Raw genomic sequence first — 23,046 nt, forward strand, 5'->3', positions numbered from 1 at the left:
CAGACTGGAAATGGCAGTAATCAATGTAAGTGATTATTCTTTTTAAGTTTTTTGTAAGATCTAGAATAATATTTCAAAAATGAACAAGTAGACCAGTTTGCTATATTCATTTCTGTCTCTAAGAACAGTAAACACATTTGTAACATACTTTGTGGAAAATGTTCTGATACAGGGTATACTTATGAATTTGACAAAGACTTAAAATTTTTGGTACTTTAGAAAAATAGGCTTTTTAGATCAAAGGTTAATAACAGCTATTGGATGTGTTGATTCATGTCAGTCAAAATCTTTTTTTTTTTTTTTTTTTTTGCATGGACAGGCACTGGGAATAGAACCCAGGTCTCTAGCATGGCAGGTGAGAACTCTGCCTGCTGAGCCACCGTGGCCTGCCCTATGTCAGTCAAATTTTAAGACAACCATTTCTTAATATGCACATTAAGATACTGATAAACTTTCACATAGTAAAGGAAAAAAAAAGACGGAAATTGTTACTCTATTTCCCCAGTAAGTTTCCTTTAATTTTTAGAAAGCATATGCAGTTTAATATACCACCAGGATTTTTCAAAACGCTGGTATGATTACAATGCATATTAACAGTAATATGTAAAGCAGTAGAAAACAGAAAATAAATGAGTACCTCCAACTATGAAAACGAAACAAGGCACTTTCAACATCAAATGCAAAGTTGAAATAAACACAAAATATTTTTTCCTAAAGCTGACTCAATCACAGACCCTAGTAGGCTTTCGTAAAAAAGTGAAATAGTGAAGGCACTACCTATTTTTTCCTTCTAACTCCACTTTCTAAAGGAATTCATCAATGAAACTTGGCACAAAAGAGTTTAATTAGCATAAAGTGCATCATTTGGCTAAATATATTAAAAAGAAAATCTGCATAATACATTAGCACACCACCTTCACATATACAGAAATACAAATGCAATGCCAGAGGATTCAACCTAATTAGGAACTCTACAGTATATATGGCTTTTTATTTTGTTTTCTTTTTGTAAACTCCGTATTGCTTAGCATCTTCACATAATTTTTAAAAAGTATGGTATGCCTTGATTAGCAAAAAGAGGTAGTGTTCTGAGAAATGCAAATTCACTGATTCTATAGGTTAAGATTTAAGATAAAGATTATCTTAAATAAACAACTAAAACATATTATAATAAGGTGGGACACTTATAATACCCTGATATTAATGAATTAGCTCTTAAAATCAAGGCTATTTTATCACTTTAACTCTGTGATTATAGCTTGTTCAAATAGTTTTCCTTTGGTACTAGAAAGTCATCTTCCTCTTTTAAATAGCATTAACATTCCAAAAGAGCAATTTTTATTTAGAGATGGTAAAAATGTCAACATTTAAAATTCATCTCATCTTGACCTTTACTATGTTGGCCATTAATTTAAACCATTAATGAAAATATATTATACGAGAAATACCAAAAAGCATATATCACACAGATAGCAACAGGCAATTAATTTCTATTTGACTAACTGGTGAATAAAAAAAAACAACAGCATATGTATATATATATATATATCTACACACACACACACACATACACACACATTAGTTTTGAGCAATATGTTGACAAAACAGCATAATAATTATGTACAGTATTGAAGAATGTAGGCCTTGGTAATAGAATTCTAATTATACTTTTTTTTAGTGTATTAAATATAAAGGCTGGAAAAAAGACAAAAGCAGCTGGGAATATATTTCCTATTTCAATAACTTAAAATTTTTTCTTTAGGTAAACTTTATACATGTGCATTCCTGTTTTTTTCTGTACATGCTTCACAGTCTTTTTTTTTTTTAAAGTAAGATTTTCCATTCTATTATAAATTTGCTGAAATGTTAAAACAGAGGAAAATGCTTGTATTGTATTAATTTTCTTCAGCATTATATGCCACTTCTGCTACTTCTATATCCGATACAGAATTTTCAGGTTCACTAAAATTTATGCATGGCTCATTATCAATTCTGCAAAAAAAAGGAAGAGAAACATATTTAATGAAGGGATTGGATGCATGCTATTTCACTTTACTATTACCTTTAAAAATATTTTACCTCATGTAAATAACCTAAATATTTACATATCCAACCACAAATTTAATATCTTTAACTTTTCATTGTCAGATAGCGCCTTTAGAGATAAATTTTAAATTTTTTCAGCTCTCCAAATTACCATTTACCTATAAAAACCTAGTTTGTAATTACTTTTACCATAAAATTTATTCTTATAATTACTACCACTAAAATATTAACAATGAACCCAGACTTATATGCAATAAAAATTCTATGTGCTTTCAAACACACTCTTTTCATCATTCCTATTAGGTAGGAAGGGAGTTTGCTATTATAGTGTCCCCCTTTTTGAAAGGAAGAAAAGGGGATACAGAGGGAGTAATTTGCCAAGATTTACAAAATTAATCAAAAAGTGAGTCAGAGTCCAGTTAATTCAGACATATCTTCATAATAAGTAATAAGGGAACAATGGCTTACGATCTTGACGCCAAAGACTAATTTCTAGGGAGAGCCTAGAATATCTATAGTCCTTCTCTCTTTGCTCAACAGATTCTTGATAAAATAAAATTGAGTTCAAAAAATTGTTCTATACCTTAGAACCATTTCACTCTAATTATTCAAATGATTAGCCTATAATAAACCAAATGTTGTATACCTAGATTTGCCATCCAAGACAACCTGATCAGCCTCAAGTGTAGAGGACTTCACCTTTAGGATCTGTCCACAGTCTGTTTCTGACACGTGCAATGATTCGTCAGTTTCTAAAGACAACGTTCTAAAAGTAAATAAAAGCAAGAAGTTATTTTTCATGAAGAAAATATGCATATGTTTACTATTGTGCATATGTGGCTCCAGTAGTCTTCAGCTGTTATGTCTAATGTAATAAAGTGGTTAATAAATTGCTGAATCAAGGACTCAGTAGAGAAATTAACAATTTTGATTATTTTATAATGATTCTAGCATGAATTAAATATATGCTAACGAAAAGGCAAACTAGAGCTTCTGTAAGTAAAAAGTTGGCATAAATGCCCAGAAACAAATTTGATGTTTAAATAGGTTAAAATGTCTATGTGTTGAATGGCTAGAGGTTTATTTTCCCGAGGTTTCCTATCCTTCAAATAGCCTCCTAAATAAATAAACAAAAGACAATGGTCTCAGTCCAGAAGGAAGGGCCTACAACTTTTGGAATAAAAAACTTCTTAAATTACATTAAAATACAAAGGGCACTACACTCAGATATTACAGGTTGAATTATTCAGACTAAAAACGCAAGTATCACGACATACCTGATTGTGTTCTCTAGGCTGTCGATATGAAGTTGCTTCTCACTAAGCAGTTTCTTCAGTGATTCTACCTCTTTTTGTTTTTCAAGCAGTTCTTTCTGTAAATGGTAATTTGTTTCTTCTAAAGTTTCACAGAAAGCCTAGAACAAAACAAACAATCCCCCCAACCCCAAATACATGAAGAAAAACAGTCAGCTTGATTACTTATGCAGCATTTTCTCAAGAACAATACTGAAGAGTCAAGGAATATTGATAATCAAAATAGTATGTATGCAACCTAAATGATTTGCTTTCTATCCTCATCTTTTTTAATGTATCTGCTAGCCTGGTTCTCTTTTCTCAGCTCCCACCCACCTGGAGGACTTATAAATCCTTCTAGATTAGAAGTTACCAGGGGATGGGATGGGAGAGAAGAAATGGTTGCTTGGTGGGTGTAGAGTTTTTGTAAATATTGGAAAATTTGAAAATCATATTTAAAAATCTACCCCAAAACTAATTAACTGAATCAAATATCAGACTTAGATTGTTTTAGAGGTAAGTTTTATCAAACATTCAAGGAATAAACAATCCAATTTTAATCAAATCATTGTTAAGAACATAAAAGGAAGGAACATTCCTGAATTTTTCTTATGAGCTGGCATAATCTTGACACATAATCCAACAAGAACAATGACAGGAAGGAAAAGCATAGGTTAAAATTCTAAATAAAAATTCTAAATAAGGGTGGTGCGACGATGGCTCAGTGGCAGAATTCTTGCCTGCCATGCTGGAGACCTGGGTTCGATTTCTGGTGCCTGCCCATGCACACAGAAAAAAATTCTAAGTAAAATCTTCACAATCCAAATTTAGCATTAAAAAAAAAGACTATGCTGAATTTATCCCATAATGAATATTTTATCATTTGAGAATTTGAGTGTAATTTATCACATGGAGAGATTAAAAAAAGAAAAACCATACGGTCATTCTTATTGATGCAAGCAAAAAAGGATTACTAACCCATCTTCTCTCAAACACACACACACACACACACACACACACACACACACACACACACAAACACTACGGCCTCTTAACAAACTCGAAATAGAAGGTAAGTTCCTTATCCTAAAAAAGAAACACAACAAACAGAAATAAACCACAACCACTAACAAACCTATAGAAAATGCCAAATCCGATGATGACATATAGAATCACTGCCTACTATAACTGTTTCTATTTAATTCCATATTGGACATGAAGGCCAGTACAATAATACAGGAAAATGAAATGAAAGGTACTAAGGGTTAGAAAGGAAGTAATATAATAGTACTGCAAGATTACCTATATAGAAAATTCTAAAGGATCTAATGAAAGATCAGCAAGGAAGTGACATATAAAATAAACACACAAAAATCAGGACTACAACAGCAATAATTAGAATAGAGTGAAAATACCAAGTACGACATCTACATAACTGTTAAAATACATCCTACACAGTTTTCCTTAGAGTTTAAGGGAAAAAAATGAAACCTTTATCGAAGTACCTTTTAAAAATTTAAGTAAACACATAGCTATTGATAGGAATATTCAATATTTTAAGGACAAAACTCTTCAAAATAAATATAATTTTAAACAAAATGCTAATAGGATTTTGTGTGTAAATGACAAATCAATTCTAAAAGTCATGTGGAAGAGTGACTAGCCAATGAAATGTTGCAGAACAATATCTGTCCTGCCAGATATTGATTATTTGTAAAGTGTGGTAAATAATTCTTATTCTTTATAAAGATATAGACTATAGAATAAAAATATAAAAGAATATATAATATATAGTGATATATAAGAACATAAAAGAATCTAAAATATATAAAAGAATCTAAAACAATAAAAATATAAATTCTCTATTATTTATAAAGGTAAATAAATAATTCCTTATTTACAATAAATAAAAAATCCAAAATATCTATATCCAAGTTAGAGAAAACGTTTTCCCTGAATCAAGCTGAATTTGTAAGACTATTACCAAATAGTACACAACAGGGGAATATATAACAGATTCACTTAAAAGAACATGTTTTGGTGAAACAGATCTTAAACATGTGGTTTCATATGAGAGGCTCTATTTAGTCTACGTGTATTCAGAGACATATTTCTTATCTGACCATAGTTCAATATCAAAGCTGGACAAAGACGTTACAAGAAAGAAAGCTACAGAACAATATCCTTCATGAATATAGACACAAATCCTCAAGAATATAACAGCAAACCAAATTCAGCAAAAGGACTACATTATGACCAATAGGAGATAGCCCAGGAATACAAGGTTGTTTGAACATAAAAAAATCAATAAAATATACCATATTATTAGAATAATGGATTAAAACCATATGTTCATCTCAACAGATGAAGAAAAAACGTTTGATAAAATATAATCCCTTTATGATAAAAAAAAAAAAACAACAACTAAGACTAGAAGAGAACTTTGTTACCCTGATAAAGGGATTCTAAGATAAACCGATAGCTAACATAATGATGAAATACTAAGTGCTTTCCTCCTAAGATTGAGAAGAAAGCAAGAATGTTTGCTCTTCTCATTTCTATACAGTGTTGTACTGGAGGTTCTAGACAGTTCAATAAGGAAATTAAAAAACAAAGAAATTAACGACGCTCATACTGACAAGGAAGAAGCTAAAATGTCTTTATTTATAGATGGCCTTATCTTATATGTAGAAAAACCTAAGGAATTCACAAAAAGTTCAATTAGAATGAGTAAACAAATTTAGTAAGGTGTGATCACAGGATCCATACTAATATTAAAAAAATCTATTATATTTCTATATACTGACAATGAACTTTTGAAAATGAAATTAAAAAAAAAGAACAGATCCATTCACAATGCAATTGCTTGCAATATACTTAGGAATACATTTAGAAAAAGTAGTACGAGATTAAGATACTTAAAATTTCAAACACTGCTAAGAGAAATTAAAGATCTAAAGATATTTCATGTTCAAGTATTGCAAGACCCAAAACTGTCAAATGGCAAGTCTGCCTATCTATAGATTCAATGTAATCCCTATAAAAATCCCAGCAGGCTTTCTTGTAGAAATTGATAAAGCAATGCTAAAGTTTTTTTTTTAATTAAAAGGTTATATATTTTTTAAAACTTTTTTATTGTATAGTATAACATATATACAAAGCAAAGAAATAAAAAAGCAATAGTTTTCAAAGCACTCTTCAAAAAGTAGTTACAGGACAGTTCCCAGAGTTTGTCATGGGCTACTGTATGATCCTCTCATATTTCTCCTTCTAGCTGCTCCAGAATACAGGAGGCCAGAGGGCCAAAATACTTTCCTATTATCACAATCAACTCTTTTTTTCTTCTTTTTTTTGTGAACAATAACATACACACACAAAAAACTATAAATTTCCAAGCACAGCACCACAAGTAGTTGAACAACATATTTCAGACTTTGACATGGGTTACAATTTCACAATTTTAAGTTTTTACTTCTAGCTGCTCTAAAATACTGGAGACTAGAAGAGATAACAATTTAATGATTCAGCATTCACATTCATTTGTTAAGTCCTACCTTCTATGTATGATTCCATCATCACCTTTTATCTTTCTATACCTCTTATTGGGGTTGTTTGGGCTATGGCAATTCTAAATTTTTGATATTGGAAGGGTCTGTTACTAATATGGGGTAGGGAAATGGAACTATCTGGAGAAGCTGGGCTAGGTTTCAGATTTATCTGGACCAGGGACCCATCTGGAGGTTGTAGGTTTCTGGCAAGTTACTCTAGTACCTGGAATGCTAAAGTTTTTATAGAAATCCAAAGGATCTAGAATAGGCAAAGCAATTAGAAAAAAAAAAGTCAAAGTTAAAGTTTTTGTTTCACCTAATTTAAACTGACTATAAAGCTGATGTAAACAAATCACTAGTATTGGCCTAAGGATTGGGAAATAGATCAATGAAACAGAGCTGAGAGCCCAGAAATAAACTCTTATGTTTAGGGTTAATTAACTTTTGACAAAGGTGCCAACATAATTTAACAAATGATGCTGAAACAATTAGATATCTATAGAAACTTGACTCTCATCTTGTACTGTGGTAGTTAGATTCAGTTGTCAACTTGGCCAGGTGAGCGTACCTAGTTTTGTTGCTACGGACATGAGGCAATGGTACGTGAACCTCATCTGTTACTGATTTACATCTGCAGTCGGCTAGGAGGCGTGCCTGCTGCAATGAAGGACATTTGACTTAATTGGCTGATGCTTAAATGAGAGACCACAAAGTAGCACAGCCTAAGCAGCTCAGCATTCCTCTCTCAGCACTCGCAGCTCAGCCCAGGCCTTGGGAGATGCAGAAAGAAGTCACCCCTGGGAAAGTTGTTGGAACCCAGGGGCCTGGAGAGAAGGCCAGCAGAGACCATCCTGTGCCTTCCCACATAAGAAAGAACCTCAGATGAAAGTTAGCTGCCTTTCCTCTGAAGAACTAATGAAATAAATCCCCTTTTATTAAAAGCCAATCCGTCTCTGGTGTGTTGCATTCCAGCAGCTAGCAAACTAGAACATGCACTCATTAAGAAAAATTAAAAATGGATCATAAAAATAAATATAAGAGCTAAGATTATAAAACATCTAGAAAAAAAGTAGGAGAAAATCTTTGTGACCTTGAGTTAGGCAAAGAGTTAACACGATTCAGTGCAAGAAGCATTAACCATCCAAAAATAAAAGATAAGATGGACTTCATCAAAATTGTATCCAGAATGAAGATAAAATTTATTGTTATAAGAGAACACAACTGAATAAGATAAACAGCTTAATTTAAAAATGGACAAAAGACTTGAAAAGACATTTCATCAGTGATGATACATGGGGGTGCATGGGTAGTTCAGTGTAGAAATCTCGCCTGCCATGTGGAAGACCTAGGTTCCATTTCTAGTCCATGCACTCCAAAAAAAAAAACATTCAACAAATGGTGCTGTAATAACAGGACATTTAAATGGCAAAGAATGTAATGTGACCCTCACACTGCACAGCATACAAAAGAAAAAGAAAAAGAAAAAAAAAGATATATGGCTAATAAGCACATAAAAAAGGTGTTTAACATCAGTAGTCATTAAGGAAATGCAAATTAAAACTATAATGGAATACCACCGCATACCCATAAGAATGGATATAACTGAAAAGACAGAAAACACCAAATGCTTATGGGGATATGGAGAAAATGAAACTCTCAAACACTGATGGGAATGTAAAATGATGGTACAGCCACTTTATAAAACAGTTTGTCAGTGTCCTAAGAAAGTTAAACATAAACTTTCCACATAACTAACAATTTCACTCCTAGAGACTGACCCAAGAGAAATGAAAACACATGTCCACACAAAGCACTCTACAACATCGCATTGTTCACAGAAGCATTATTCATAATAACAGAAAACTACAAACAATTTAAATATCAATACAATGTAAAACCATTCAGTAGTAAAATGGAATGAAATACTGATAGAATCTGGATGAGCCTCAAAAACATCATACTAAGTGAAAGCAGCCCAGTGTGAAAGATTACACAGATACATTTTTATTTTTGGTATGATTCTATTTATATGTATGAAACATCCAGAAAAGGTCTCTGTAGAGACTGAAAGTAGATCAGTGGTTGTCTGGGGCTGTGCATGTAGGCTGACTGCAAAGAGCTTTGTAGAAATATTTTTGAGGTGATAAAAATATTCTAAAACTTGATTGTAATGATGGTGGCACAACCTTATAAATTTACTCAAAATTATTAAATTTTGCATTTATAATGAGTGAATTTTAGAGATGAAAATTTTACCTCAATAATTTTTTTTAAAGAACTATGAGGGTGGGTGATGGTGGCTCAGTGGCAGAGTTCTCGCCTGCCATGCCAGAGAGACCAGGGTTCAATTCCTGGTGCCTGCCCATGCAAAAAAAAAAAAGAAAAAAAAACTATGCCATTCATTCTAATACAAAGAACTGACTTAATTTTACTGAAAAACATTACAAAGCTACCAATTAAAATTTCCATTTAAATACTATTAAACATTTGAGAAAAAACTTGCATAAAATCCTAGCTAATCTATTATTACCTGTTTCACAGAATCTGTTTTGTGAATCTAGCCTACTGCTTCAAGAAATAGGCCACTGTAACACGTCAATTAACGTAATTTGAGTAGCATTAAGCGTAAGCGGAATTATCTTTGAAGATAAGCTCTAAATTTAATTTTAACTATAAGTTATATTAGATGGAATAAAACTCAGCAAAAAAAAAAAAAGTACTTTTAAGTGTAGTAAAATAAATTTCCCAATCATTTTCTTTTTTGCAAAAGTAAAAATAGAGAAAAATGCGGATTTATTTTCAGGGCTTCATCAATCATAGGACATGCATTAATTTTCATTTTTTAACTAAAGTAGCTTCATGTACTTCAATGAAAGAAACCTTAGACTTAAACATTAAAAGCTTTTTGTACAAAACTACCATAGTCTGAAATTATATTATTTTGCAATGTGCCATTCCATTCAAGAAACAATATAGCTATTGTACTGTATTATTTGTTCCTCTTTCATGTGATATATAATACAGCACTTACCCTGCTTTCTTCTAGACTATCAAATGGACCTGGGGGATCATCCAGACAAAGAAATTCTCTCACTGCAAGGCTTTGCAAAAAAAATAAAAAAAAAAAAAAAGGATCTGGAATACAAATAAGTTTTCAAAAGATAGCAAAAAGCAAAAGTCATTTTGAAGCTATGTAATTTTTTTAAAGTCAAAATAAGCAATTTTGTTTATGCATTTTCACATAAGTAACCAAACACAAATATTAAATTTATAAACACACAGATTTGTAAGCTTCTTTCTAAGATCTTACGAATTTGTTACATAAAAATATGGCATAAGACATAATTTAGAAAACAGTACAAGAGACCAATTTAAATGGTGAATAGCCTCCTTACTTATTTTTAAGAAAATGACCCCTAAAGAAATATTAGTCTGAACTAGACTAACAAAGCCCATATCCTCTTACGAATAAATACAGTTTCTAATTTGTACTTCAATTGTTTATTTTTCAGTAGGTGCTTCTAAAGTACCTGAAAAGCATTTATTTTGAAGCAAGCTATAAGATTTCCCTCGCAATCCTGTTTTTATTAGTTATTAAATATTTTCCCCAGATAGTTTTAAGAGGAAAAAGTTCTGATTATCCCATTTCTGAATTACCATACATTTTCAAAGTAAAATAATGAATAAATATGGTATTATGCTTGCACTTCAGAAAATAAGAAGGTAGATACTCAAATTTCCTTGTAATCTCCCTGTAATACCCCTCTTTCTAATAAGCAATTTCAGATTAAGTAAAATTCTGTATTCATTTTAAAATATAGATGCGGAGTCTTAATTTCTGTTTTAATTGTAAAAGAGCAAAAATATGATTTCTTGTTGTACAACATAAAGGAGACGTCAAACTATGCTGAAAAGGGAACAGGGCTTTTGGATTCAAACTGAGCCGGATGGGTTGATGATGTTGGGATGGTCATGAAGAGATAAATACGATTTTTAGTGAAACATTTCCTAAAGAAAAAAATTGATACAGAGAAGTGGTATTAAGAAAATAGTCTGTAAGATTTTGAAGACAAAGATAGAAGAAAGGTGGTGGTGTGGTATTTAGAGAAGCAAACGTTTGGATTATGAAATCTTGACAACAAAGGCTAAAAAAAATTTACAAAAATTTATTTCAGCTCAATAAGTATTTATTGAATGTATACCCTGTTCTGCTCAGTGATTTTTATATATTATCAGTTTATGAAATAAGTATTTATTGAATGTGTATCCTGGTTCTGCTCAGTGATTTTTATGTGTTATCAATTTATGATTTATAAACAAATCAAGTGAATTTAAAAATATATATTACCAAAGTCTATATTATTAAATGGTCTGTGGATTAAATAGAAGTCAAATAAAAAAAAATTTGTACTGCTTTTTTTTTTAACTTGTTCACTATTAGGTTCAATTTAGCCCCTAATCTGTGAACCTGTAATACCTGTGCTTCCATTTGACTATCACAGTGAATACGCAAGAAGCAAATCAGGATAGGAGAGAAAGCTATCTGATTAAGAGAAAATCTAACAAACTGGAATTAAAAGGCAAAAGATTCTGAATCTTTCTATTCTTTATATTATCTACAGTATCTTTTAGTGTGCTTGAGAAGACTCTTCTAAAATTGAGATCAGTTGACTTAATTTGCCTAAAGACAAGAAGACCACTGAGGTTTTCTTTCAGCACTGTTTTTATCAGAGCAACATTGTTCTATGAACTTCAACACTTCCTTTGATTTCTCTTGAAAAACTTTTCTTTCCAATAGTTTTAATGCATTTTAAACTTTACTCTCCCACTTCTCATAAAATATTATAAACTATATAACGATCTCTTTAATTCTCATTCATAAACAATTTCATCTAGTAACCCTTCTATTTACTATTACTTTTCCTATTTTTTTTTCATGGCTATGTATCTGTTTACTTTTTACAAATTTTCTTTAAAAGGCCAGTGATCTAATAGTGAAATATGCTTTGTCAAAATTCATGTTTTAAGGGGAATATGCCTTCTAAAATTAATTACTAAAAGGTCAACTATGAACTAAGAAAAAATGTACTAAAGTACTAGATACCAATTCTGTTAAAACAAAACTAAGCCCTCCCTGCCATTACTGCATAAATACACTGAGGGCCTTAAGATGAAAATATTAGATCAGTTAAATATTTCTCCTCAGTGTTCTCTGCTGGTCAAAAGAAAATAATAATAATAAAAAAATGGACATTAAGTACAACCTTAAGGCTAAGGACTCAGGGATCAAGGCCTGTGAGTGAGGCTCAGAGACTTACTTGAGTCTTGGGGTGGGTGGGTGAGAGGCTGAAGGGCTCTCATCCTTAGCCTTGTGTGGAGATGTAATGGCCTGGCAGTGGGGATCTAGTTTAGACTTTATCTTTCACTGATGTCTCTGCTTTCAATTTTATCCCTTTTAATCCACAATATTTCAAAAACAAGTGTTTGATATTAAACCCAGCTTAAAACCCACCTATGTTTCCTCTAGCAAGAAGAACAAAGCCAAACTCTTGGCGTTGGCATAAAGCACCTGCCTATATTCAAGTTTTAATGTTCTCTTTTATTTCATACTCCAGGATTAGTCTATCCTCATGCCTATCATGGTGTTTCATGCCTCCATGCCTTTGTTCATGCTTGCTGCTATTGCCTGGGCACTCTCTTCCACCTCTACTTGGCTAACTTACTTATTGTTCAGGACTCAGCTCAGTTATTTTCTCTTCATGGAAGTTTTCTCTGACTAAACGCCCTTTCCCTATCCTTCACAAGGTTTGTTATTCTTTTATGTATTACCATCCTTTTCCAGAAACCTTATTACACTGTCTTATTAATATTTGCTTACCAAGCAGTCTGCTTCACCAAAAGGTAGATACAAATTTCTGGACTGTGCAGCTCATATCCAAATCAAATAATATAGCACAGCATAAAAATTCAGTAGGTAATGAATTGCTTCTTAAAAGCTATGTAATTAGAAAAAAATTAATAAAGCTATTAAAAGCATCAGAAGAATTTCTACCCACTGTTGGTATATAAACATTACTGTACAATTCTCAAATTTGAAAAGGATTTTAGTTTTCAATAGATACTTCTACTTTCTCAAGGTAAGGCAAAAAGATACTACCTCTTTGTTTATGGCTTCCTTTTCTTGATTTTGGTTGAGGATATTCTATCTCTGTATTCTTGCATGGTTTCAATGAGATGAAACAAGAGTAAAAACTGGTAATAACATTCATGTTATTGTGGAAATCAGGAACAAACAGAGCATTGTCCTGTAGTCTCAAATGGCTCATGATAGTAAGTTGAGACCAAAGGTCTTATGATTTAAAAAGGTTAGCATTTGGCTGTTTTGTACATTATGACCTCAAAATTCACAAAGAAGTGCAACAAAAAGAATAGAATATGAAAAATTTAGAGTTGAAAGGGGATTTTTAGGGAATATCTAGCCCAATTACCTCATTTTCCAAATAAAAACAAGTGTAACATCAATGAAAAATTTGTTGAAATTATTTTGCCACTGGCATGGTCAGGTTCATATGTCAACTTGGCCAGGTGGTGGTGCCCAGTTGTCTGGTCAGGCAAGAACTGGCTTGTCTGTGGCTATGAGGACATTTCATGGACTTAAATCATGATCACACTGGCTGCATCCACAGCTGATTGCACTTGTAATCAGCTAAGGGGTGTGTCTTCTGCAATAAGTGATGCTTAACCTAATAACCAGAAGACTTTTAAGGAGGATTCAGAAGAGACACTTCTGCTTCAGCCAGTGAGCCTCTCCTGTGGAGTTCATTCAGACCTTTCACTGGAGCTGCCAGCTTCTAGCTGCCCTACAGATTTTAGACTCCTTCATTCCCACAGCTGCCCAACCAGCTTCTCCTGAGAGTTCACTGAGGACCTTCATCAGAGTTGCCAGTTTGTGGCCTGCCCTACAGACCTTGGACTCTACATTCCCAGGGTCACGTGAGTTGCTTTTATAAATTTTATATCTATGGATATCTCCTGCTGAATCTGTTTCTCTAGAGAACCCTAGCTAAAACACCCACTAAGCCTACAAAATTGAGTTTTGCATAAGGTCTTGTAGACCCAATTTAATTAGGTAAGAGTTTATATATATATCTGAATATAAAATATTTGGCTTTATTCAATGTTTTGATTTTCATAATTGAATTTCTACCAAACTAACATTTGTAACCTAAATCATTCAACCAATCTTAGCAATGTGTTGATTCTTATGAAATTCCATTCATCATATGAACTACTGCATATATAACTGAATTCCTCTTCATTTTATAGAAAACTAATACCTATCCAAATTCTCTTAATAACATATCCTTATTAAATAAAAACATTTTACAGATATTAACAATAAAAATTTCTGTGAGAAGACAGGTAAAGTTGAAGAGTCTATAAATAGTTACCACTAAGTGTTCTTGTTCAAGAATTATAAAATTAGTGACTCTCACAACTGGAAGAGACCTAAGAAGTCATCTAACCCAGCTTATCATCCCATTTAATAAATTCCCTATCAATGACATTAAAAAATAATTGTCTAGCCTCTTTAAAAACTAATAAGGTAAAGATAAACCTTCTCAAAAGGTAAGACATTTATATGACAGCTTGCCATGGCATAACTTTTTCTTATTTGAGATAACAGTGCCTTCCTCTAACTCTCACTACTGTTCCTAGTTCTACACTTTAACCTTGTTTTCAAAGTGAGGTCCCTCAATCAGCAGTAAAAGCATTACCTCGAAACCTATTAGAAATGCAGATCTTTAACTCAGACCTGCTGAATCAGGAAGCACTATTTAACAAGATCCCCAGGTGATTCATATGAACACTAGAGTTTGAGAAGCGCTGTTCTTAAAGATAAATATCATCTGATCAATCCTTCTAATCACAATCTTTCAAATATATGAAGATGGCTTCAAGTTCTTTTTTCTTTTTAAAGAATATTTTTTTTACTATGAATTGCTGTTAATTCAGATTTATTTTGAATTTTGTTTTAAATGGATGTAGGATTTAAGACACTGAATTTTGACAAGGAAGCCTTTACTGATGAATGGGAATATAAGGAATCACATGTAATTTTTTTCTTTTTTTCACACGGGCAGGTACCGGGAATTGAACCTGAGTCTCTGGCATGGCAGGCAAGAACCCTGCCTGCTGAGCCACTGTGGCCCACCCCCACAAGTAATTTTAATTCCTGTATTTTAAAGAATTAAAAAAGGAGGAAAATTTTAGTAAATCAGAAGATATCTAGAATATGTCTGAAAATAGAGCCCTTCTTCATCTTCTTTCTGTCAGTCCAGATCTTACTAATTCTTTAAAATCCAGTTTGACTGTCTGTCTCCAGGAAGCCTCCTCTAATTATCCCAGCAAAAGTTCTCGCTCTGTTTCTCCTCTAAAAGAGATTAAATCTCTATCCATTAAAGTTATTTTGGACATGAAAACAGGATCAGCATCTAATTCATCTTTGTATAGTTGCAATACCTAATATATAGAAGACCTAAACATATTTATTGAACAAATGAAACCTTTAATAAATCCTTTCATCATGGAAATATTAATCTTTTTTATCTGTTCTCTTATTTCATATATTTAAATGCATCTGAAAATATTATTCTCTTAAAGCAATCAAACTAACAGTTCTTAATATCAATTTAGATCTTATTTTCTTCCACGTCTGCTCTGTAATGGTTAGGAAAGTTATACTATTAAGTGCCGCCAACTGTGTAATGGCAAGTTTTTAGCCAACATGAAGGTTAAGAAATAGTTGTGCTATAAGCTGCTAAGGATATCAGAAAGGAAAGTCAAAGAACTGTATAAAGAATTAATATCAAATATTTATTTGGTCATATAAAGATAGTAACCTTTTCTATGCTGCTATTCTAACTGTAACAGGACACTAATAGGTGTTACAACATGTAATGTACAACTAACTGATGTTTTAAGAAGTGATTCTTAAATGTAGTTTTATGTTTTCATAAAGAGGTGTCAGGGATTTTTTTCTTTTCCTTAGGAGTTATTTCCCTTCTTTTTAATTGTAAATAATAAAAGAACCTTTTTTTCACATTTCTCCTACAATTTTAGATACAATTAAGTTTTTGTCTGGTGCACTGCCTTATAAGCCCAACTACTATTTTAATTTAGACTGTGGAGCTATTTAAAATCCTTGCTGTACAGTATAACAGTAAGAGTAACACTAATAGCAGAATCACTAAGGTAATTCAGCTCTAGACGCTGAGAATTAGGCATTTATTTTAAAGAAGGAACAGTACTGAGGTCCAGGGACATATTTCCTACATATCTTCTAATTATTGTTTCTGACTTATATCCATCCTACTACCCAGAATCATAATCTAGCCCTCAAGGCTCTTGAATCCTACCTCCAGGGTTGTCTGATCATTGCAAACAGGACTGACCTTCCCAGCATTTAGACTTTCTATGAGACACTATGAGAAAAGAACTATCCTGGTCTTCAGTGGTGGTGGTGGGTGAAGAAAGCCAGTTACTAAAGAAGTAAAGTCTGTGTTGAAATATGAAAGATGCACAGGAGTCACCTAGGCCAGGGTTGGGTGGGGCAGTAGTGTGAAAGACTGCTGCGTTTCTAGGCAGAGGGAATAGGAGAGGTGAAGACCCTAAGGAATAAAGTGATTTTGGAGAATAAACGGAAGCCCAATATAGTTGATTGTGGGAGGCGGTGGGGAGAAGATAGAATACAAAACATGAGGTTGGAAAGCCAGGGGACCAGAAAGAATAACTTCATCAGACTGCATTACAAAAGATCACTGTGGCTCCAATGGGCTACAGCATTAAGTGGATGGGAAAGAAGACCAATGGGGAAGATTCTGCAAGCAGTAAGGCGAGATAACTGTTTGGCCTAGGATGGTGTTGGCAGGGACTGAGAAAAGTAGACAGATTTGAATGATATTTAAATTGAAAAGGAAGGAATAATGGTAGCAAGGTATATGTGAAGAATGACTTGCAGGTCTGGATGGAGGATGGTGCTAAAAAATGAAGAAGGAAAAATTCTGGAGAGCAAGCTTTTAAGTGTTTTAGGCTTGAGGTAACACAGATATCTAAAGGAGATGTTAAGGAGGCAGTGGGATTTTATGAATCTGGAGTTGAGAGCGGGGTCTGGCTTGTAGTTGTTTTCTTAGAGGAACACTTGATATAATAAGAAGATATGGCCAGGTATTTTGAGAAGCCATAAAACTTAGGAAGCGCACATTAAGAAGCAAGATATGTATGTATAGTATGTATGTTGTACATCAAACTAATACACATAACAGAAGGATGGAGAAAAAGAGGGTAAGAAGAGTGAGACGTGAGGGATCTCTCAATTGTTTCCCATCCTTAAATGAAATACTAGAGATGTTACAGATGTAGATATGTATACAATATGCTATTGCTGCATTGTAAATGCTATTTATTTTCAAAATAGTTCTAATTTATCTGATAATGTAAATTCCAGAATTAGATACCAATTAAATTGTATTAAATTATAAAGCACTTTACAATATTAATTGTAAAGCACTTTTTTTTATATATTCAGAAGCAAAAAACCCCATATAGACCTTTTCTCTTCCTTGTTAAAATGATTTTTAGGATTTTCACTTTGCTGTCTCTACAAACTAATCCAACTTTCTAAGTCTCATATTTTCTACTACTTTGGAGAAATATAAAGAATGATTATCCTCAAAATTATATAGTACCATGTTAACCAACAGCTTATTAATATGTGAGCTTATTTTGTTTAAATAATTGTTAAAATATTGAATACTAAAATCAAGTTTACAGTTGGATGATTTGAGCAAATGGTAGACTGAATTTTAACTCTGCTGACTTTTTTAAAGCTTACTATAAAAAGCAAACACTAAATAAAGTCCTTACTGAAAGAAAGCAAGAAAATCCCATGTAACACCTTATTAAAGAGGACAAATAATTATACTCCTACTCTGTATTTTTGTGCTTGAATAACTCTGTTCCTAGATTTATTCCTTAGTTTATGCTAGTTGTTGGAATGTTTTGATAATCTCTTACTTCAATTTGTTACATACCAGTTAGCAATGTCCTTGTGGGCTACTAAATTTTGAAGAAATGCTTGTAATCCTAATTGTCTATCTTCTAAGAAGTCAACATTGTAATTATCCTTAAACCAGCGTTTTGGTGGAAGTGCTAATCGAAACCCTGGAAACATCTCCTTTAACTGAAAAAGAAGAAAAGAGAAAATAAAATGCTTAGTTCAATTATATCAATTCTACAAAATCTAGGCTGTTGACTATATTGAAATTATTCATGAACTTAGTTTAAAACACAAGAAATAGAAAGTAACTTGGACAACTTATTTGATTTCCAAATGAAACTAGATATCTAAGGTGGTCTTGGATTTTGCTATTTAACAAAATCCAAGCCTACCTCATTTTCTTTATCAAGGAAAATAAAATAATAAATGTCATAAGGAATATATAAAAATCATTTTATTAATTTATGCTTTACATTTTAAATGCCATTTACATCCAAATATATGGTTACATATTTTTTTCCTTAAAAATTTACTTTCAGAAGAGAAGGAGATGTCCCACAACTGAATCCCCACAGTCTTTACATTATGTTATACTTACTCAATTACTTTATTTTGAACAACAAATTACAATTTGAAGACTACACATTAGCTTGAAAGAAGTTGAAACAATACTAGTTTTTTTATTTCATTAAATTAAAATATTAATACACTTTCTGAGAAAATGACATCATGGCAGGTATTTTGATGTGTCTATAAATAAGCCTTCAAAAGGATAATGCACGTTTTGGGGTATAAAATTCAGCATACTCATTAATTCAGTTTACTTGTGTAGCCTCCCTATAACTAGAATGAAGAACAAAAAAACATATTAAAACAATATTTGGAAACTAAACTGTAGAGTTAGATTGGTAATTGTCTTAGTAAAGTCAAGAAAAGCTGAAATGTAGGAAAATCTATTTCAATTAAATATGTACTACAGAGTCCTTCGACTACGTAGGAAATGGCAGCACCAAGCAGGAGCTTGGAAGGCACTTCTCTGGAGAGTTAGAGCAACTCAAGAGGAAGCCCCAAAGATACTGACATCAGATCTCCAAAGACTTTCAAATCACCTAAATCCCCCTACAGTGAAGCTTAGTTAACAAAAGCCTTATCCATGCAGTCAGAGATTCCAATCAGCTTTTAGTACCCAACTTTTAATCAGGATCAGACCACCAAGAATTATTACTATTACATTACAACATACACAGCTCTCTCAGATGGAAGATAAAGACAATGAGAAAAGGAACTCAGAAAAAACAGACTACACAAGAAAAAGAGAACATAAAAAAGTCAAAAAAAAACAAATAAAAATATGAAAAAGTAGACTAAGATATTACATTCAAGAAATAAGAATAGAATGATAAAAAAAGGAACATTCTGAGAGTAACAAAGATGCTCTTAGAAAGAGATGAAAAGTCTCCACCCAAATAGCCAAAAGGATAGAGAATAAGAAAGGGAAGAAAAGATAAGGAAATTAGACCAGCTCAAAAGATCTATTTTAACAGAAAGAGAAGTTATAGAAAAAGAGAACAGAACATAGAAGGGAAGAAATCATTAGTGAAGTAATTAAAATACTTTTATTCTGAATGAAGGATATGAGTTGTCAGATTAAATGAACCCAGTGAATGTCCAACAGAAAAGAAGAAAACAAACCCTACAGGGCATTGTGAAATTTCAGAACACTAGGGATACAGAGAAGATTCTAAAGCCTTCTAAAGAAAGAAGAAATAGGTCGCATACAAATGATCAGGAATCAGAATAGTTTTGGACTTCTCAATAGCAATACTTAAAGCAAGGTGACAATGGATTAATGCTTTCAAAATTCTGAAGAAAAACTATTTCAACTAGATTCTATACCTAGGCCAAATTTCAATCAAGTATGAGGATAGAATAAAGATACTTTCAAACATCCAAGGTCTGAAAAACATACTGGATGTATAATCTTCCTCAAGAAGTACTGGGGAATTTGTTCTACTAAAAGAAAAGACTAATTCAAGAAAGAGGAAGACATGGGGTATAGGAAACAGAAGCTCCAACAAAGGAGAAAAATGAAAGAACCCCCAGAAGGATGAAAGCCAATCTGTGATACCAATCTATGACAAAATTCAGTTATACAACATATTGGGGGCAATCAGTTCAGGATAGAGGAGTATAATTCAAGGGACAGTCACATTAAGGACTACCAATGAAAGCTCTTTTAATGTGAGGAATGAATGCCTGGTTGACCTGGTCCAGATTTTCATACGAACTTGGCTTGTTTGGACAATGAGCTGGTAGCAATCCTGCTCCCCCTCTATTTTCTGCTGCCTGAAATTAGCTGAGAACAATACATTAACGCACAAAAATGTTCTGCTTTGATCTACTCCTATGACCTTAAAAGTAGAAAATAGTGAGCTTTGAAGTAAACATACAGAATAACCTACTTCTCATGGCCATAGTTCTATATCCTGCGCATCACTGACTCATTAAGAGTTCATGCATTCAAGGTGCCCCCCCACTGTTTTTTCGCTTGTAACTTTTTTCTGTGAAATGGGGAAAACTACCTGATATCTGGATGTAAGTTTTTGACTACAAATACAGTAGTCAAAGTTTCAAGTTTCAAGTAGTTCAAAGCAGTGGGAAGATGGCAGGTGGAAGAGGGTAGGATCAATAAAGTTTTCTGCACTAAACACCTGTCAAAATAGGGAGTCGTTTTTCTGTATTTTAAGGTCATCTTACTTGGTCTCTCAGAAGCAATATAAATCCCTGGCTTCTTCTGGAAAAATGGTCTTTTTCTTGGCTTCCAAATGCTAACCACTCTCTACTTGCCTCATCTTTCCTTTAGCTCTCTGTATAGGTCAGCTCTTCTAACTGTATTATATTCTAAATCCAATTCATTTAATCAATTATTATTGGAAATTTGGGTTGCTTCTAATTTTTAACTCTCAAAAGCAAGTAAAACACAAACAAATAGAATAACAATAAATAAAAACCTTAAGTACCCTTACAGCTAAAAGTTGCCCATATTCATGATTGATTATACAGGATAAATCTCAGAAATATCACTAGTGTGTAAAATTTATATAAAACTTCAGGTTTTTTCCAAGAAGCTTTATAATTCTAACATTTAAATCTTGTCAACTTGGAAGGTGAAAAGTAGTTTCTTAATTTCTTTTCTTGAGTACTTATGATATTTAATATTTTCCATTTTTGTCAGTCATTAATATTTTTCTGTGAATCACCAGGATCATATCATTTGTTGTAGTTTCTACTTTTGTGTTTGCTCTTTATATATTGAGACTTATTATTAATGTCTCAGTTTAGTTCATATGTGCATCAAAATTTTAGATGATCCCATGACTTCTACCCCTGATGTTGCTTCTGGGATTTACTACTTTACATAGCAGAAGGATCTTGCACATGCAATTAAAGTTGCTAATTAGTAGACTTTAAGATGAGAAGATAATCCAGGTGAGCCTAATCTTAGCACATGAAACATTTAAAAACAGTTTTCCTTGGCTGATGGCAAAAGAGGAAGTCAGAGAGATCAAAGCACATGAAGAAATGTGATGTGCAGTGGCTGGCTTTAAAGATGAAGGGACCAGGTGCACTGGAGACCCTGGTGCAATTCAGCTGCAAGGAACTGAATTCTGTCAACAACCTGAAGAACGTGGATGCTAACTCTTCCCCAGAGCCTCTAGCTAAGTGCCCAGCCTGGATGACAGCTTGATTTTGATCTTAAGAGACTCTTAGGAGCAAAGCCAGCTGAGCCCAACCAACCCATGAGATAATGAATGAGTGTGGTATTAAGCCACTAAGTTTCTAGTAATTTGTTATACAGCAATAGAAAACTAACACAATATTTAAAAAATATTTTGTGGTCATTCTCTTATAATCATATAATTTGATTACATCCTTTCCAAATCCACAAGATTGTATAAATAATCACTTACATTTTCTTTTAGTACTTTTAAGGTTCACATTTCCATACTAAAAATATTTTTTTCCATAAAAATGAAGTTATATATAGAGATGGAAGTTCGAGCAACTGAAGTGAAATAAAACATTTAACTTTCTCATAAGCTTGCAAACTTTGATTTGATTCATATATTATTAAGCAAGAAAACCTACAAGTCTAACAGAGGAAGGGAAAGGAATATGGTAATTCAAAATCGAAAAGCCAATTTTGGATTTATTTAAGTACTTACCCTGTCATTAAGCCTAGAGAAGTCAGTATATCTTCTGAAAACTACCCAGCTTTCTTCTGGGGTTTTCTTTACTAGTATTTTATAAACCTGTGCAGAGAGAGAGATAAAAAGTTTTATATATCACATATCTAGGTATGTGTGTGTGTATATATATACACACATATATATACATACAGATAAATAAAGCTATTTAAAAACTCCAACTAAATATTTTTAAACCTTTACTTGACAACACAAACAAAACATCTCCATATCTTTTCTTTTAAACTTTTATATATAAGGGTTAAAGTTGTGGTACTTTTAAGTGATGCTTTCCCTATTAGGGACATGTTCCCCTATTAGGGAAATTAAGCAAATTCTACAATTTGATATAAACATCTATGCATATTATTTAACCTTTAAGATAAAATCACAAAGGGATGTTATGAACATTATGATATAAAAATATCAGAAATGAGTTAGACCATCAAATGTACAGTAGGCACCAAAAGCAAGACTTTTTTCTTAAGAAACATGAATATGACAAATATGAGAGAAAATAACTTTTCTATGCACATGAGTAATGAACCCATCACCTCCCAAATGCTTTGTCAACATATTCCAAAATTGATAAATGAATAGATCAAGTTTGAAAAACTGTGAAAAATAGTCACTCTTGTCCTATCTAAACAATTATGTTTAAACCCAATAACTATCAAGCAAATAAATTTAATGCTATTATCATCTTCAAGGTTCAAAACAACTAAAATAATATCCACAGTAGATAAGATTTTACATTTCTGTAATTATGCACAATTATCCAAGCTACTGAACAGAAAAGCTTGGTGGAAGCAAATCAACATATTTTAAAAAGCATATAATGTGAAAAAATTAAG

General features: G+C 32.5%; 1 protein-coding gene across 4 annotated transcripts in view; it reads right to left on the bottom strand.

Moving 5' to 3' along the window:
* Window positions 1-282: 282 nt before the first annotated feature.
* The window catches only part of SNX16 (sorting nexin 16), a 33,645-nt gene continuing 10,881 nt past the window's right edge, over window positions 283-23,046 (bottom strand). For 3 of the 4 annotated variants that reach the window (XM_077167098.1, XM_077167095.1, XM_077167097.1), the window contains exons 3-8: window positions 22,172-22,258; window positions 17,980-18,128; window positions 9,918-9,987; window positions 3,324-3,460; window positions 2,693-2,812; window positions 283-1,992 (exon numbers count right to left, since the gene is read on the bottom strand). In XM_077167098.1, coding sequence (XP_077023213.1) covers window positions 1,896-1,992; window positions 2,693-2,812; window positions 3,324-3,460; window positions 9,918-9,987; window positions 17,980-18,128; window positions 22,172-22,258 — 660 coding nt within the window. In that variant the 3' untranslated portion in view covers window positions 283-1,895. The remainder of the gene's footprint in view (window positions 1,993-2,692; window positions 2,813-3,323; window positions 3,461-9,917; window positions 9,988-17,979; window positions 18,129-22,171; window positions 22,259-23,046) is intronic. The other variant, XM_077167099.1, reaches the window with a different exon arrangement.

Source organism: Tamandua tetradactyla, chromosome 6, assembly GCF_023851605.1.
Source record: "Tamandua tetradactyla isolate mTamTet1 chromosome 6, mTamTet1.pri, whole genome shotgun sequence".
Classification (NCBI taxonomy): Eukaryota; Metazoa; Chordata; class Mammalia; order Pilosa; family Myrmecophagidae; genus Tamandua; species Tamandua tetradactyla.